The 18,521-nt window shown below is 38.0% G+C and overlaps 1 protein-coding gene across 1 annotated transcript in view; it reads right to left on the reverse strand.

Moving 5' to 3' along the window:
• Nucleotides 1-18,521, reverse strand: part of LOC135109133 (uncharacterized) — a 130,400-nt gene that overhangs the window by 66,079 nt on the left and 45,800 nt on the right. The window contains exons 2-4 of the mRNA XM_064020222.1: nt 13,917-14,035; nt 8,519-8,608; nt 6,471-6,548 (exon numbers count right to left, since the gene is read on the reverse strand). Coding sequence (XP_063876292.1) covers nt 6,471-6,548; nt 8,519-8,608; nt 13,917-14,035 — 287 coding nt within the window. The remainder of the gene's footprint in view (nt 1-6,470; nt 6,549-8,518; nt 8,609-13,916; nt 14,036-18,521) is intronic.

Consider the following 18,521-nt stretch of genomic DNA (forward strand, 5'->3'; position numbering starts at 1 on the left):
GTTTTTTGTCTTCCTTCTTCTTCTCTTCCTCCTCCTTCTCCTCCTCCTTCTTTTCTTCATCCTCCTCCTCCTCCTCCTCCTCCTCCTCTCCCTTTTTTCTTCCTTTTTAGTCGTCTATCTCTAAACTGCAAAAATCAAGAGGGACGGCTACCAGGTTTTAGTTAAAGATAGAATTACTTTACGAAAGTACAGTAACCAGTGCAACTCCTGTCAACTAATATACGGGATTTCGTTGGAATTCCAGTATCTGCGAAAATTTCAAATAAACTACAGATTTTCTTCCACAGTATTTACGGAAAACTCTGATGAACTACTGGAAATTATAAAGATATTACGAAAGCTCAATTAAACTATAGAATTTTTACTACAATAGGTATATGCTAAAAACTCAGATACAGTGCAGGGTGTCACCGCGATATTACAAAAACTGGATTAAACTAATAGGATTTTACCACGATATTTACGCAAAACTCTTATAAATTACAAGATTTTACCGCGCTGTTACGGGAACTAGACTAAACTATAGAATTTTTACGACAATACTTATGGAAAATTCGATAAACTACAAGATTTTACCGCAATATTACGAAAACAATTAAACTACATCATTTTTACAATACAGTATCTACGAAAAACTCCAAACTACAAATTGTACCACAGTAATTACGAAAAAAAACTCATAGAAAACTACAGGATAACACCACGACATTACCAGAAACAGATTAAACCCAGAATTTCACCACAGTCTTCACTAAAACCCTGATAAACCAACACGCAGGGACGTAATATTTGATAACCCGCAACAAGACACCCCGCGGAGGGATTCTGAAGCCTCCACTGACTCGGCTGGACTAAGAGACAACTTACGAGTATGTGCGAGGATTAGACACTGGCTTACTGGTACACAACAACGTGCTTTACTGAATGGCCGGGCCTGGGAGTGGCGTAGTGGCGGGAGGCGACCATCGAACTAACACACCTTACTACACTACTTATAGTTACCGTTAACGAACTTTTGAACTCATTTGTCCGTGTGTTTTCTTGAGAACTGCTATTTTAATAGTTCTTAGTGTTTTATGTACTGTAAGTGGATATAATTGTTAAACTTTTACATTTTTCACTTCTCTTCTTAATACTTTTTAGTTCCCGTTAACGAATTTTTGAACCAATATATCCGTGTGTTGTCTTGAAAACTCAGATCTTAATGGTTCTTAATGGTTTGTATACTGTAAGGCTACTGTTAGGTTAGGTTTGGTTTGGTGAGGTGAAGTGTGGTGATGTAATGTAAGGTTAGGTTTAATGTGCTGCAGTTTAGTGTAGTGTGGTTAGATTAGGCTAGGTAAGTGGAGAGTATTGTTTGCCCTTTATGCTTTTATCAAGATTTTATAGTATATTTGATTTTAGGGAAAGTATCTATTGTTTTTTTAGTGGAATTATTTTTAGTGTTTTCATTTTTATAAACGCGATCAGACTTTGTTGGAGCATCTAACTATTTACTTTAAATTTTCATACTGGTGGCCTTGTAATACTCTTGTGGTCAATAAACAACTACGACTAACTGTTACCTCTCAGTTCACGGAAGACACAAAGCCGGATGGAAGCCAAGCACAGAGAGGGAATGGGAAATCCTGCCAGATCTAAGTAAGATTATTTGAACTGACTTGTAGATATTGCTTTACGTAGAAAGAATGCACACTCACTCCCTTTGAGACGTGGAGCAGCCAGTAAAAGTCTAAGATAGAAAAGCATAGCGTGCAAGGGACCTACTAGGAACGGAAAGCGAACGAAAAGATCATATCGTTAACTTTTATCAGCGTTCCCAGATGCATAAGAACATAAGAACATATGGGAAGCTGCAAGAAGCCATCAGGCCTACACGTGGCATTCCCTGCATTAAACATATCTACTTTCTTCCATGTCATCCACATCCATTTTGCTGTCAGTGTAAAGAAAAGATAGCTGGATCTCGTTGGCCATATACTGAGATCGGAGGGCATCGAAAGGAATTGCTTCTTAGGAATAGTGGATGGAGTGAGAGCAACAGGAAATCAAGGATCTAACCTTTTCACTGCCACGTGCTACACCTTTCCCTAATTACCAGGTACTCTGAGACATCTTTACTCGTCCTACAGCCACATCCTATCTTTAAATTGGGTAGAAATTTCAAAATCTACTTTTTTTTATCCATAACTTTCTTCTAGATGCTTATAAAGATTTTATACATCGCATATGGTGGTGATAATTGTCTCGTATCAAAGTGAAAGGTTAAGTTAATGGACACACTATTGGCACGAGTAGGAGATGGAGGGAGAGCTGTGGACCTGGGCAGACTAGCACATGACAGAGGAAGGTGGAGATCCAAGGTCGTTAGAGTCACTTGTCTGGCAACGCGGTAAAAGAAATTCGTCTTTCAGAATTGTAGTCTACTACCGTCGTCCTTCCGTAACCTTCTTAACACTGTAAAAAGTGTTTGCAGGGAGACACAGGAGAGAAAAGAGGAAAAACAGAAGGTAACATTGTCTTTTACGCTACAGAAATATTTACGAGAGACTGGCACAAAAATATTGTCTAAAAAGGTGTAGGCATTAAAAAAAATTTGTGTAGCAGTGTAAGGGTTAACTTATACTCCAGCATTCTATTAGGGTTGAGGTGAAGGCAGAACAGTCAAAGAAATCGTTTCTCAAGTACAAGATCAACATTCGTCAACTTTGGACAGTAGAAGACCGAGCCATAAAACTGTGAGGAGCGGTCGAATTTTAAACCGGCATTCACTGCAGAAAACAAAAATCCTTAGAGACATGACTCAGTCTTTCAAATTGAGGTAAAACTCTTCGACACATGATCCATATTTTCTAAAGGAAGTTTAGTAAGCCTGACAAAGTAAATTCCTCGAGATTTGATATGTTTAATGATACGGCGTAACACATCAGTGAAGGAAGGACATAATAAAGAAAGGGAGGGAACTGAAAAAAAAAGTAAAGATAAATGAACACGGAAAGGAAAATTAAAGTGACTGAGAGAGGGAGAGGAAAAAAAAAAAAAAAATACTGTATCACTAAAAGTCAAAATAAATAAACATTGAAGAAAAAATCAATGACAATGAGAAAAAAAAAAGACAAAATACTAAAACACTGAAATCTATACCATTAATTCCCCAACATATAAAATAAATGAGTGAAGGACCAATATGAAAGAAAACAGTACAATTAAAAAGGAGTCAAAATAAACACGGAAGGAAGAATCCATCACATAGAGAGAAGGAAGCGAAGAAAAAAAATAAATAAAATACCGTAACACTGAAATCGGTAAAAACATTCCTTCCACAGGTCTTGGCAGAGAGAGAAATACGCGAGGCTCTGCAGGTATGAATGTAACATCGATCCATTCACTTTAAGATTGCTTGAATGAATATTTCCCAGCAGTGCTCTGTCAGCGTTTATCATTCATCTGTTCCTTCCACAAAGCACGCTCCAAGCCATAATAAATTCTCTGTCCATGGCTGTTCCTCACGTCTTGCTCCTCCTCATGTCTTTGTAGAAGGTTATAGAAGGGCCAGGCTGTTCAGTTCATGTTATTTTTTGTTATTTTGTTTATCTGTTTGTTTATTTAATCATTTATTGGAATATTGCTACTAGATATGTATGGCAAGACACTTTTTTTTTCCGTCAGTAATTATTATTATTATTATTATTAGTAGTAGTAGTAGTAGTAGTAGTAGTAGTAGTAGTGGTAGTAGTAGTAGTAGTAGTCTTCCTTTTCCTCCTCTTTCCTTTTCCTCCCATTCTCCCACTTCCAAGATTTCTTTCTACTTTTCTTTATTTTATCCAATATTTTTTCTCCTTCTCCTCCTCCTCCTCCTCTTCCTCTTGCTCTTCCCCTTTCTCTTCCTCTTGCCCTTCCTCCTCCTCCCCCTCCCCCTCCCCCCTCCCCCTCCTCCTCTTCCTCCTTCTTCTTTCTACTCTCAATAATACTCAGGAACATCGAGGTATGGAGAGAGAGAGAGAGAGAGAGAGAGAGAGAGAGAGAGAGAGAGAGAGAGAGAGAGAGAGAGAGGTGGGGAGGGGGGAGATGGAAGCTGTGTTGACAGTCCCAAGAGGATTGCTCGCCTATCTTTTCCCCTTTTCTCTCCTTTCCCCTTCCCCCTTCATTTATTCCTTTCTTCTCCCTTCTCCCTCTTTCTCTTTGCCTGATTGGTCCTTCCTTCCGTATTTATTTATTTTGGGTCCCTCTCTCCATTTCTTTCCTTGCTTTTCCCTTCCTTTTTTCCTTTTTTTCAGTTATCCAACCATTCACATTTTCCTGTTTTATCTATTATTTTTTTCTCCTCTAAGCTTCTTCCGTCATCCATTCAATTATTCAGTCGTTCATTTTTCTTTATCCTTTTTTTTATTATTCTCTTTCTCATTTCTTTCCATCCATCATCTGTTCTTATATTTAACTTTTCATTTTTTTCTCATTACGTTTTTTCGTTATTCATTCATTCAATTAATCACTTGTTTCTTGTTCTTTATGCTCTTTTTTTTTCTTTCCTCCCTCATCTGTTCATATATTTAACTCTTCAATCCTTCTTTTCTCTCATTACCTCCTTTCATCATCCACTCACTTAGTCAGTCATTCATGTTTTTCATTCCTTTTCCTTCTTTTGTCCCTCATTCCTTTCCTCCATCAACCATTCATATATTCAATCATTAATCTCTTCCTTTTCCATTCCTTTCTTTCTGCGATTTTCCTTCATCCGTTAATTTATTCACCCACTATTTCTGTGCTTCTCTATCCTTCCTCATTTCCTTTGTCACGCCTTTGCCTCTTCCTATATTTATTGCTTATCTCTGTCTTCGTTCTTGCTTCGTTTCTCTTTCTTAATGTTTGCTTGATTTTATTGCTTTATTCGTCATCATTTGCCTGTGCTAAGTCGACGATTTATACTCTCTCTCTCTCTCTCTCTCTCTCTCTCTCTCTCTCTCTCTCTCGGTAAGAAAGAAAAGGTGGAGACCATTTTTCCACACCTTGAGGGTCATTTTGGGGTTGCAGTGGTGTTGGCCGTGGCCGAGGGAGTCACGAGAGGTCACTTGTCGCCCCCTAGAGTCACATCAGATAGAGGTCAGTGCGTACACTCAAGGACACGAGAACTTTAGGTTAGGATAGATTAGGTTTGGTTAGGCTAGGTTAGGTTAAGTTTGGTTTGGCTTGGTTTGGTGAAATGAGGTGTGATTATGTGGTGTGAGGTTTGGTTTAATCTGTTTTACTTTAGTGTAGTGTGATTAAGTTAGGTTATAGGCTTGGTGTAGTTAGTTTTGGCTTGGTTGCATTGTAGAGTAGCGTAGTTAGGGCAGATTAGGTTAGGCTTGGCTAGGTTAGGTTGGTTTGGTTTGGTTACGTGAAGTGAGCTGAGGTGAAGTGAGGTTTTATTTTATTCGGTATGATGTAGTGTGGTGTAGTGTAGTGTGGTTAGGTTAGGTTAGAATAAGGTTGGTTTGGTCTGCTTAGGTTTAGCTTGGTTTGCTTAAATGTGGTTAAGTTAGATTATATTTTATTAAATTCGATTAGAGTGGGTTGGGTTAGGTTAATTTAAGATAGCATATTATGCTGTGCTAGGTTAAGCTGAGCGAGTTTCGGTTACTTTTTTTGCTAATGTCCATGTTAATGTGGCTTTTCATGGGTTACAGGAACTCAGTAAATTAAGAAATAACCTCCTACACTGCAGTTGTAAAACGCTGCACGAACATATAGAAGTTAAAGTTGCATTGGGCTACGAATGTGTAAAATAAGATAAGGTAAATGTGAAAATGCCTCAGAAGAAATGCTTGGTATCAAATTTCGTTAAGTCAGCCTTAGTGTTTTTATGTTTCCATGCATCAGTGAGCTGTGTAAGTTCCTCTACAGCTCAGTGGCTTGAAGTGACCGACAGTAGTGTACTTTGTAACGCAACAGACAGAAGATTTGTTGCTGTTATTGGAGATTAGGGAGTGTCTTACGATTAACTATGTAGTTTTCCTCGCAATTCATCAGTTTATCAGTTTATTGAAGAAAAGCAGCGAATTACAAAGATTCAAGCTGTTTTTCGTGTGTAAAGCCGTTTTCTCGTGTATACTTTGGTATATTTTCTGTGTTTTCACCTGTTTTCATGAGTTTTGGCCTATTTTTCGTGTATGTTTTGATTTTTTTATGTGTGTGTGTGTGTATTTTCATTTATATTTCAAGTGCCTTTTTGTTCTATTTTTCTATCTGTTTTCTTCTATTCATCGTGTGTGTTTCGGACATTGAGACATGAGAGAAAAGACACAAAGCAATGGAGATACATCAAACAATAACAGATGAAACAGTTTCCAGCGTATCTTGCTTGTTAGTGCCTTTTTTTTTTTTTTTTTTACATTATTTCTTTTCTCTTTACATCCTGAGCAACAAAACAAAAAGTAGTTTAGATCCTCCTACCCTTCTCAGTGCAAAACGAGCAGGCACGCGGGACTCACCTTGAAGCGCTGGTCTGAGGTGTAGGTGTACTGCTCGACCGTGAGGAGGTGCAGGTCTCGGTGTCTGATCCATGACACCTGCGGGGGAAGGGAAGCAATGTCAGTTAGTCCCGCGCTTGAAGACACCTCTCGTAATTCTTTATACAGTAAAATCCCTCTTATCCGGCATCAACGGGACCGCCGACATGCTAGATACTTGAATATTGCCGGATACTTGAATAGAAGTGAAATTATGTCCACAATCACCACCCTGCACTCACGCATCTTACCATAACAAAGATCAGCTGATCTTAATCAGCAGCTGATCTGATCAGCTGCTTAAGTGTAAGCACAACACGCTTCCTCTTTTCTACAACTTTAGGCATGATGAAGGCGTCAGGCGACAAACAATCCACACGCGGGACTGAGTCACTGAGTAAACACAGTGCAGTGGGCCGCGGATGGCGCGAAGCAGTGCGCTCTGGTGGCGAGGGGACAAGGTATGCCTCGCGCGGGAATTTTAATCGATTTTATGAGTACACATTGATTTTTTATTGATTTTAAGGCTCAGGGAAAAATGTGCCGGATACTTGAGGCTGCCGGATACTCGAATGCCGGATGAGAGGGATTTTACTGTATTCTTTTTTGACAGTTTTCTTTTGGGAATGGCGTCTTCAGTGGGGCTTTTTTTTTTTCTTTCCTTTTCTGTTCTTTCGTTTTTCTCTTTTTTTATTATTTTATATTAATTTATCTATTTATCTGTATATTTTTTTCTGTCTCTTCCGTTGACCTTAGCTAGAAACCTTTTTACATCAAAAACAATAAATTCTAAAACCTTTATTTTCCCATACTTACTATTTTAAAAGACAACTGTGTTCATTAAACTAGTTATTCATGGGTGTTTTGCCTACTGATGGTCTAGAGTCCTTATTAAACTACCACCACAATCGTGGAAACACCCTTGACAACACCAATTACTCCTACTAGAGCCTGTTAAAAGTCGGTGCGATAAGACGCGAGACGCTAGAGAATGCGGTGCTTACTCAGGTGCATTCCTTGGTGAAGAAAAAGACAGCGAGAGACGGCACCACATTCTCAAATATCTCACCACCTTATCGCCACTTCTTTCAACAGGCTCTGGACAAAATTACCGAGGTTTTCAAGGATGTTTTCATGCTTTGGGAGATATATTAAACAGAGATCTGTACTTTAATTCGAAAAAGCACCAATGAGAACGTGACTGACGATACCTATGGCCTTGGAAAATAGTTATTATGAAAGCCAAGGTGTTTAAGAATACGATTCAGAGAAAGAGAGAAGCAGTGAAGAGGAAACCAGTAGTGGAAAGGAAACATTGACAAGACTAAAGAGTATTGTAGAGGCGGAGGAATGAAAGAGAATGGGGATAATAAAAGAAAGTGTGTGTAAGAGAGAGAGAGAGAGAGAAAGAGACAGAGAGAGAGAGAGAGAGAGAGAGAGAGAGAGAGAGAGAGAGAGAGAGAGAGAGAGAGAGAGAGAGAGAGAGAGAGAGAGAGAGAGAGAGAGAGAGAGAGAGAGAGAGAGAGAGAAAAATGAACAGCTTGAGGATATGTGAAGGAAAGCAATAATGTAGACTAGAGGATATTGGAGAGAGAGAGAGAGAGAGAGAGAGAGAGAGAGAGAGAGAGAGAGAGAGAGAGAGAGAGAGAGAGAGAGAGAGAGAGCATCGATGGAGACAAGAAGTAATGGAGAGACGGGACGACACTAGAGCGAAGAATGAACGACTCGGGAGAAGCAATAATGGAAAGCTGCGAGGAGCGTGGAGGGGAAGGGAACAATGGAGACAAATAACAACAATAGAAACACCAAGCGAGTTGAGGAAAATGGAGAAGAATCAGGGAAACATTAAACGCATTACGGACCGCGGAACCAATACGGGGCAAAAAAAGATAGGAAAAATATGATAATAGAACAAGAAGGTGTAAGAAAAATGTTTGTATAAGCGAGAGAGAGAGAGAGAGACCAACACAACACAACTGGGCATTCACCACCCAACGCTCACCACACACCACACACCACGCAGGACTCACCGTGTGGTTGCCGCGGTCCACCACGCGACACCTAAGTGACGCTTGCCGCCCCAGCACGGAGGACACGTTGCCGGAGTGGCGCTCGTCCACCTGCGGGGCATGAAACAGTGGTTAGGACACGGCAGACTCACTCAGGCACTAATAAGAACCCTAGCTACGATTAAAGGACACAGATAAGGACATTACTGCTAAGGAAAGTGATAAAGGTACGATTACTAAAGGATACTGATTACTAAAGGACATTATTACAACATTGATAGGGGCATTGTTATTAAAGATTAATGATAAGACCACTGTTACTGAAGGACACTCATAGGGACATTACGTACTATTAAAGGACATTATTATTAAAGGACAATGATAACTACACTAAAGGATACTGCTAAGGATTGTGACCATAAGTAAAAGACACTGCCTATAAGTAAAGAGCGCTGATAAGAAAGCTGTCCATAACTAGAGATAATGATAGTGATAAGGACGCTAACTATTACTAGAGAACACAGTTAAGGACTCTGGCCGTGACATTGGTAAAAACGATAACGGCGCTGGACAGGACAAAGTTCTCTTATTTTATTTACTCCTATGTCCAACTTAATTTTCTATCCTTTCCCTTTAACAGCTAAAATTTGATAATGATTAAACAAGGCTATTTAACCCTTTCAGTGCTTGTTAATCTTTCCCATGATCATCTACAATTTTTAAGACTTATTTTTTGTACTACAGTGTCTTAAGAACGTACTTCATTGATTTGGCGAAGAGTAAATTAACCTCTTTTTTTTGTCTTCGTCTTTAGGTCCATGCAAACAATTTATTACAGTGGTTTCAAGGTTAACGATTAATGGTCTTTTTTTTTTTATCTCTGAATTTGTATTTGTCCTTGAATCTTCCTTTCCTGTGCATAAAAAAAAAATGAAAAAAAGGAAAGGAAACGAGAGATATAACGTGATCTTTCTTTTCCTTTTCTATATATTTATTTTTTCTTGGTCTTTATGTCCATCCAAACAGTTTATTACAGTGGTCTCAAGGTTAACAAAATACTCCCATGCCAGAATGAGGATTAAACTCTCTTTTTCTCTACCCACAGTACCATCACCAGGGGACCGGCCTCTCAGTGGGCCTTTTTTTTTCTCTCTCTCTCTTTTCTTGGATTTTTTGTTGCTCTTGGCCGGTGTCTCTCCTACATAAAGTAACCTTTGAAGGCACCTTTAAAACTAAACTATCTCTTCTTTATTCTTTCTCTTCCCTTCTCTATTCTCTCTATTCCCTTCTGTATTAATTTATTATGCCTTTTATTTATCCCTGAGTCTGTATTTGACCTTGAATCTTCCTTTCTTGTGCATAAAAGAAAGAAATGAAAGAAAACGAGAGATATAACGTGACCTTTCCTTCTTAATGGCGTTGCTGAAGAGATTTGCATAAGTATACACATTCTCCTCTTTCTCTGTTTTTTTTTTTTTTTTTACTCTCTCACTGAATCTCTCTTCCCTCTCCTTCATCCATATTTTTTTTTCTCTGAATCTTCATTTCCTCCTCGAAGTCTCTTTCTCTTAAAGTTTATTTTTTTCCTTCTTTTCCTCCTGTTTCCTTTCTCTTCATCTTCCTCTGCTCATTTATCTCCGTTTTTGTTCAATTTTTCCTTCGTTTCCCCTTCTCTCTTCCTTGTCTTTCAGTTTCTTTATCATTTTCTCGCCATTTCTTCCTGCTTCTGTTTCTTCATCTTCCTCAACTGATTTGTCTCTTTTCTATTATTGCCCCTCATTTGCCTATTCCTTCCTCCGTTCCTTTCCCTTTCCTTTCTCTGCCTTTCCTCTTTTTCCCTCTTCATCATCTTCCTCTCATGTACTCCTGTTCCTATATTTTTTCTTCCTTTTTCCTCCTATTTTTCGTTCCTTCTCGCTTGATAGACTCACTCGCGGCCCTTTTTTTTTCTTTCAATTTTTTCTACCACCCTTTCCTCTCCTTTTTTCCTCATTTTGGTCATTGGTCCCTCCTTTTTTCTTCTTTTATCGCTATTCCGTTCTTCCTTCCCTTTTCCTTTCCTTTCTTCTTTACTTTAATCAGTCTTTCTCTCTACGAATTTTCCTTTTTTATCTCCCTTTTTCACCGTTATTCATCTCCTTTTTCTTTCCTTTTCCCATCACTTTCGTCCTCCTCTCCCACATTCCCTATTTAACCTATCATTCCTTCTCACTTTTCCACTTATTTTCTCCTGTTTTTTTTCCATTATTTTTTTTCTTTTCCTTGTTATCTTTCCTCACTATTTTCCTCTTGTTTCTTTTTTGTTTCCTTTTACTACAAAATTTTCATCGTTTCCCCCATTTTCTCTCAAATAAGAATCTTTTTTTTCCTTTCTCCTCCATTTTTTTTTTTTTTTTTTTGAGGAAGAAAATGTTTTCCTTTTTCCTATATTTTTACCTAAGGAAGGCCTATGATTCTTTTTTTTCTCTCCATTTTCACCAAGGAAAAATCCAAATTTTCCTTTTCCTCAATTTTTCCACAAGGAAGACTAAAAAATTCCCCTCTATTTTCTTCCTTTTTTCTAAAGAAAACTCATATTTTTCTCTTTTCTCTCCATATTTCCTCCACTTTTCCTATAGTAAGTCTCAAAAATTTCCCCTTTTTATCAATTTTTCCACAAGGAAGACTCAAATTCGTTTCAAAATGGGCTGACTATGTTTACCTATATTATTGAGTACCAAATGTTGTATTCGTACGTAACTGACTGTAAATAAGGGGATTAATATAATATGGTGCAAGAAAGATGAGTGAATGCTTTTATTTATTTATTTTTTTAAGTTAATTGTAGAACAGAGAACGAAATGAGTGTGTGATTCACTCTTCGAAGCATTCGGGTGAGGAGCAACACAGACACTCAGTTGCCAAGAAACCGTCACGGAGGACGATAGTGCTTGTGCCCCAAGGAATACACTCTGAAGAACTAACTGAGCCTGGCAGCCCATAGATAATTATACCAATAAGACCACTGGTTAGTAGTAGTAGTAGTAGTAGTAGTAGTAGTCGTAGAAGTAGTAGTAGGTAGGATAGTGTGCGTGTGTAATAATAATAATAATAATAATAATAATAATAATAACAATGATAATAATAATTAACGGTTTGGCCCTATTTCCTTTTTTTTTCGGCTCTTGCTCCGTAAATGTCGGGGACCTGGTGGGAAAGCGGGGTTTTCGGGTTAGGAAAGCTAAAATAGAGCCAAACACCACCTCTTACCATCAAAAAATAAATAGGGAGCTGCCTGCTGCTGCTGCTGTTCATGTTGTGATGGCCGTCATGTTTTTTTTATCCTGCTTTTGCTGCTAGCATTCTAACCTAACTAAACTTAACCTTACTAAGCCAGTAAATATGAGGTACAGCCGCAGCAGCAATAGTGCAGCTCCCTAATTATTTTAGATGGTAAAAAGCGGTATTTAGCTCTATTTTAGCATTCTCCACTCGAAAACCTCGCTTTTCTACCAGATCCCCAACATTGTAGGAGCCGAAACAAAAGGAAATAGGGCAGCACAGCTCTTCTTAACATTTACCAACAGTTTATTCAAGCCAAACAGCCTTTCGGCTGAAATGTTACATTAAAATATAAACTACTATTATTACTACTACTACTACTACTACTGCCGACCTGCTATGTTGTTCTGACCAGAACAACAACAACTGCTTTAACCCTTTCGCTTTGATACGAGACAGTTATGCAATGTGTGAAATCTTGTTAAGCATCTTCAAGAAAGTTATAATCACAAAAGAATGCATTCTGAAATTTCTTCCCGGACTGGATGTGGCTGTAGAACAAGTAAATATGTCTAAGAGTGATTGATAATTATGGAAAGGATTACCAAGTGGCAGTCAAAAGGTTAAACATCAATTATGCAGCTTTGTGACTTGTCTCTGATCGGCGCCACAGACACACACACATACACACGCACACACAAAGGGCAGTGGAGCGGGCGGGTGGGAGTGCATTGTTATCACCACCACACCTCACCACCACACACCTGGTATCCTTGTGTCCTGCCCCGCTCCGCCCCGCTCAGTCCCGCAGCGGCTAAGGTAACAATTTCCCGTCTCTCCCCTTTAATATTTACCGTAATTTCTAGGGTTTTCCAGGTGTTTAGAGGTGTTTTCTAGACTCGGGTGTGTAGGAGGAGGAGGATAAGGAGGTGAAGGGAAGAGAAGGAGAATGAGATGGAGGGGAAGAGGAGGAAGAGGTGCGGAGAAGAGAAGGAAAAACATTTTTGCGCCATATTATTATTTTTATTTTTTTGTTAAATAGAGTTGGCATTATTTTTATATTTAATTCATTACTAGAAAAGAATATTAAGTTATGATATGTAACAAAATCTAGTCTAACTATGTTTTTGTTTCTCGAAAAATAACAAATTCGTCTTTTTATTTTCATTTTTTTTTCTTATTAGTACGCCAAGGATTTTTGTATTTAGTTTAAAACTTACAAAATATAATAAACATATACCAAGTAATAATATCCAATAAAATCTAGTCTAGCAATTCGTATTTTAAAATTTTAAATAAGTCCTTTGATGGATTTTTTTTTCTTTATACAACTAGGAATTTGTGTTTTCTTTATTTATCTGGAAACAAAAAAAAAATTGAATTTGGAATATGTAACAGAATCTAGTTTGGCTCTGTTTTCTTTCTCAATATTATCTTTTTGTGTGTGTGTGTGTGTGCGTGTGGCACCGTTCGTAAAACTTATCAGATTTATTTATTTATTTATTTTAATATTACTCACGTTTTAAATACTTTGATATTCACGATATTAGTTAAAGTATATGGCAAGTCAGAATGTATAAAGCAATCGAACCTAGCTTCATTTTTTGGAGGGGTCAATTTCAAAATGAATCCAACTACCTATGTACGCTATGTACGTAAATTATTGGAACATGTGACGTCATCAGCGGACCCAGACCCGAGAGCTTCCTGCATTCCGATCTCTTTCTGTCAATATTTAGCGTAAATTCCAGTATTTTCCAGGTATTTCTAGTTGTTTCTAGATGCAGGCGTATAGAAAGGAGTAGGAGAAAGATGAAAGGAGAAATGGAGGTGGAGGAGGAGAAAGAAGAGAGAAGGAGAAAGGTTTGGCGGTGTTTGTGGATAGAATACCTATTTTTGGGAGCGTTTTGGATAGAAATATTTTGGATGTTTTGTAAGAAATCTTTGTTTTTTGGTGTGTTTTGGAAGAAAGTCTTTTTTTGGGGGAGCATTTAGAAAGGGAAGCAGATTTTTAAGATGTTTGGGAAGGAAATCTATGTGTTTGGTGTGTTTTGGGACGGATAGGAATGTTTTTTTTTCTGTTTGTGGTTGTTTTGGGGAGGTATACGGTGTTTTTAGGTGTTTTGGGGGTTTATAGTGTTTCAAGTATGAGACTCACCCTGGGGCCAGTTCTGTAGGTGATGGGAGTGGAGGCTGGGGGCGGCGTGGTAGTGGGGGGATGAGGTGTGTGGCGGGGCACCTCTATCTCTGCCAGGGGCTCCACGGATGACGTCACCACTGCGTGGGGGGAAGAGAGTTTTGTAAATCATTTCATACATAATACTTTGTTACTTGTTTCATAGTAAAACACACACACACACACACACACACACACACACACACACTCCAATTTGTTTACATTGCACTGCCTTTGAGGGATTGGAAAAAAAAATGTTATCTGGATGGTAAGAAGAGGAGGAAGAAAGACAAGGAGGAAGAGGTTTGCCGTGTGGATTCCTGTGAAGCCTCAAGTTTGTGTTGCATGAGTGTTGTGTTGCGGGCTGGTTCTCTTTGTGTTGTTTTTGGGAAGATTATCTTGGAGGAGGAAGAAGAATGAGATGGAGAAGGAGGAGATGAGTGGAGGACGATGAAGTGCAGGTGGAGTGAAGGTGTATTTGGGTGCAGCAAGCTTTGTGTGTGTGTGTGTGTGTGTGTGTGTGTGTGTGTGTTTTCATCTCGCCAACACATCTCACACACGTTAAGGCCAAGAGTTCATGAAAAAAAAAAAATTCCTGTTATGTCTGCTGTCTGTCAGCTGCTGGGATGATGCAGAATAGACAGGCAGCTGATGGGTGAGTGGAAAATATGGAGGGCTGAGGGGGGAAAGTACGCCTCTGTCCTTTAATGAAATCATAGAGGCTGTGTTCGCTAATAAGATTATGAAGGAGAAAAGGAAGCCACAAAACACCAGTCAGTTTACACTTGGCATTCCTGACACTTTTAATTCAGCACAGGAAAAGAAGGCATTGCATAGACTTCTGTAATTTAATTCAACATATTCTGAATGATTTTCATCCACTACCAAACATAAATAATACTTTGCATAACATAGGAAGAGGAAGGATAATTTTTTGCCTTGATTTGAAGCAAGGCCATCATCAGGTCCAGGTAAATGAAGAGACCAAGCCATGGACTGCTTTTGTAGCACCAAATAGATTATATGAGCGTAATGTTTTGCCTATGGGCCAGAAGGATTCTCCTACAGCTTTTTGTGAAATTATCAGCCAAGTGTTGATGGGGTGACAGGGCTTGACACTCTTGTTTATATGGATTATGATATTGGTCAAGGAAGAAACTTAAATGATTATGTAGAAAATGTAGAGGTCTTTCTTCACTTACAAGAAGCTCAGCTGAGAGTAAACTTGAAAAAAAATGCAATGTCTTTAAGGATAGTGTGAACTAAGGACATATTATGTCATCTGAAGGGTTAAAACCTTGTAAGGTAGAAGCTGTCAAGAATATGCCAGCCCCCAACTACAGTGAGGGAGTTAAAAACAAATCTTTCTTGGAATGACAAACTATTATAGAAAATTTGTGATAAATTATGTTGAGAAAGCAACCCCTGTGAATAGATTAACTGCAGGCATGGTGGATGGAAACAAAAATAAGAATATAATAACTTGGAATGATGAGGCTGATAAGGCATTTTTAAAACCCTGAAATATGAATTGACTCAAAGGGTTATACTAAAATTTCCAAGTTTTACAGTGTCTTTTTATCTCACCACTGATGCCTCAAATAATGCAACTGGGGCATCCTACAACAGAAGGATGATCAGAGTAATCTCAGATCCTTAATCTTTTTCAGTAGAAAATTAAATAAGGCTGAACTTTATAGCACTGTTGAAAGGGAAGCTTTTGCCATTGTGTATGGGTCCAAGGTTAATAGAAATTTGTGCCTGGGTTACCCAGTTTTTGTCCTCACAGATCACAGACCCTTGGAGTGGCTATTGACTACTTCAAATGCATATAGTAAGGTAGCTAGGTGGCAGTTGTTAATAACTGAGTTTGATATTAAAGTGGATTATACTCCTGGAGAAATTAACAAGGTAGTAAATTATTTATCTAGGCTGAGTGAGCAAGAAGATAATGATGAAAGTGAAACTGTAAATGTAATGAAAAATGGGGAGGATAACATAAAAGTGGCAAATTGCTTATTTAGAATGAGGTATTAGGAAGAAAATAGTGTAGATGAAAATATAGAAGTTATAAGAGAAGATGTTAAATGGAATGTGAAGGAATTAAAAAGGTTACAGAATGAATATGAACATTATAAAATAGTGAAAAGATTACTGCAGGAAAAATTTAATGAGCAGGAAATTAAATAAGTTGAGGAAACACAAAATATATAGGAAATATAAGAATTTGAAAATAGCAGAACTCTCTCTCTGGAGAACAATATACTGTACAGAGTAACTTACAATGCTTATAGTGAATTGACACATCAGATGATAATACCTGAATCTTATATCCAGGCTGTGCTACATCTGGGACACTCCTTGCCAACTGTGGGGCATGGGGGTGTGCAAGTTACTGTAAACAGGTGTCAGAGATCCACTTATTGGTCAAAAATGAAGGAAGACATTGAAAGTATTGCAAATCTTGTCTGGTGTGCAGTCATCTCAAACGGATGTGGGACGTCCCAGTCCCACTGAGACAATATCCAGACATTGAAGTGATGTTCCATCACATCCATATTGATACAACAGGTCCCATGGAAAATTCAGAAGGAGGATATAATATAATCTTGTTGTTATTGATATGCTTACTAGGTATTTAGTTGCAGAGTCACTCAAGACTAAAAAAAAAGACACAGAGGTTGCTGTAGTATTTTTTTTTTTTTTTTTTTTTTTTTTTTTTTTTTTTTTTTTGGTGATATGCAAACATGGAACACCTCAGATTTGGGTGACAGATCAAGGTAGGGAATTTGTCAATGCTGTGTTACAAGGACTAGCTGAGCTGTTGCAGTTTAAACATATTAAAACCACAGCATACCATCCTCAAGCAAACAGTCATTGAAAGATCTCATACAACTTACATACCTTGATGCAAGACAGTGTTAGGATCTAGGACACCATGCTCCCCATTGCTACTTTTGCATATAGCAGTGCCTTCCACAAAAGTATAAAAGAAAGTTCTTTTTATCTAATGTATCTTAGGGATCCTCCTTTCCCATTTCAAGTGATGAAAGAAGAAAAGGTTTGCTATAATAATGATGACTTTAAACAGATGGCAACAAAAGCAAATAGAGTATATGGTAGATGTCAGCAGTACTGAAGAAGCTAAAGGAGTAGCAGAAAAAGCTCATACTAAGAGAACTAAGGTAAAGACACTTCAGGTGATGGAGTTTATTTCTGCACACTGATAGAATAATAGTCATTCATGAGGACATTGCCCTTCCACAAATTAATCCTAATGTCAGAAGGGCACATCCAATACATGAGCCAGGTGAAGCCAGAGAAACTAAGGTGACGCTCCAACCATTAGATCCATTCCCTTTTTTGTCAAAGGACACTGATGACTGTACTCGTAGATGCAGATACAGATGATAATTCAGCATCGGGAGGAAATAATAATGTTGATCATGATGAAGGTGACATGACAGAGGAATTCCAGGAAAAGTACTTCAGTCCATCCAACATACAGTTTACAGTATAGATCAAGTGTTCCTGATTTACCACTAATCATGAAGAAGCCTTTACAATATAAAAAAAAATAAATAAAATAAAATGAGATGTTCCTTTGCAAATTGTTGGGCTATGCATTGGAGTCATTCAAGCCTTCGATGTACTCCAAGGGTCACTGGCTCAGCAAGAATTAAGTTTCTCACCAGAATTCAGGTTCATTATGACTGGAAAGGCTTATGTGGTGTCCTTTATATTGAGAATGGGTAACATTTATAAACTTATAATGAGGGCCAGAAGCTTGACTTAAAATATAATCATTAATGTAGGTGAAGTAGATGGAGAAGATTATTGTTTTATGTCTACTTTAATATATGAACATATTTTCTCCTTTCAAAAAAAGATTTCATAACTTGCAAGGTAACATGAATGACTTTGCATATTTTAGATTATAATCTTAATGATCCTAGAAGTAGAAGGAAGCCAAGGAGTGCACTGAATGTTATTGGATCTCTTGCAAACACCCTTTTTGGAACTGAACCTCAGGATCAGATTGGTTTCTTTCGTGAATGTTTTCGTCCATTAGGTGCTTTCACTGAGGAAGAAAGAGAGATCCTCACTGTTCATTCCCAGGTTATCAATGTCACTCCTAAAGAGTTAACTAATGTCCATCATGCATAAAAAAAAAACAGAAACTGCTATTCGAATTACCAAAAGCATTGTGAAAAAGATGGCAACACATCTAGTACAGAATGAGAGATTAACACTAATGTTAGAAACTTTACTGCACGTCCATCCGGTTTTGACATCCAGTGCAGCGGATCATGTTGATTTTAAGACAAAGCATGATGGAGATGCACATTTCTCATAATATTGTAATAAATACCTTTTCATTGCAACTTTTAGATGAGATATCACCAAAACGTGACCTATTGTTTCCTCCAAAACCAGAATTCTTGGGTTTACATAGAACTTCTATTTGTGTTGTATACAAAATTGTATTATAAGTCTTGAGCTTCTACTTAGTCATTCCTTTACAGGGAATTCCTTTGATGTCTTCAGGATAACCCCCCTTCCATTTCTTATTCCTAAATCAGATGC

Source organism: Scylla paramamosain, chromosome 18 (genome assembly GCF_035594125.1).
Source record: "Scylla paramamosain isolate STU-SP2022 chromosome 18, ASM3559412v1, whole genome shotgun sequence".
NCBI lineage: Eukaryota > Metazoa > Arthropoda > Malacostraca > Decapoda > Portunidae > Scylla > Scylla paramamosain.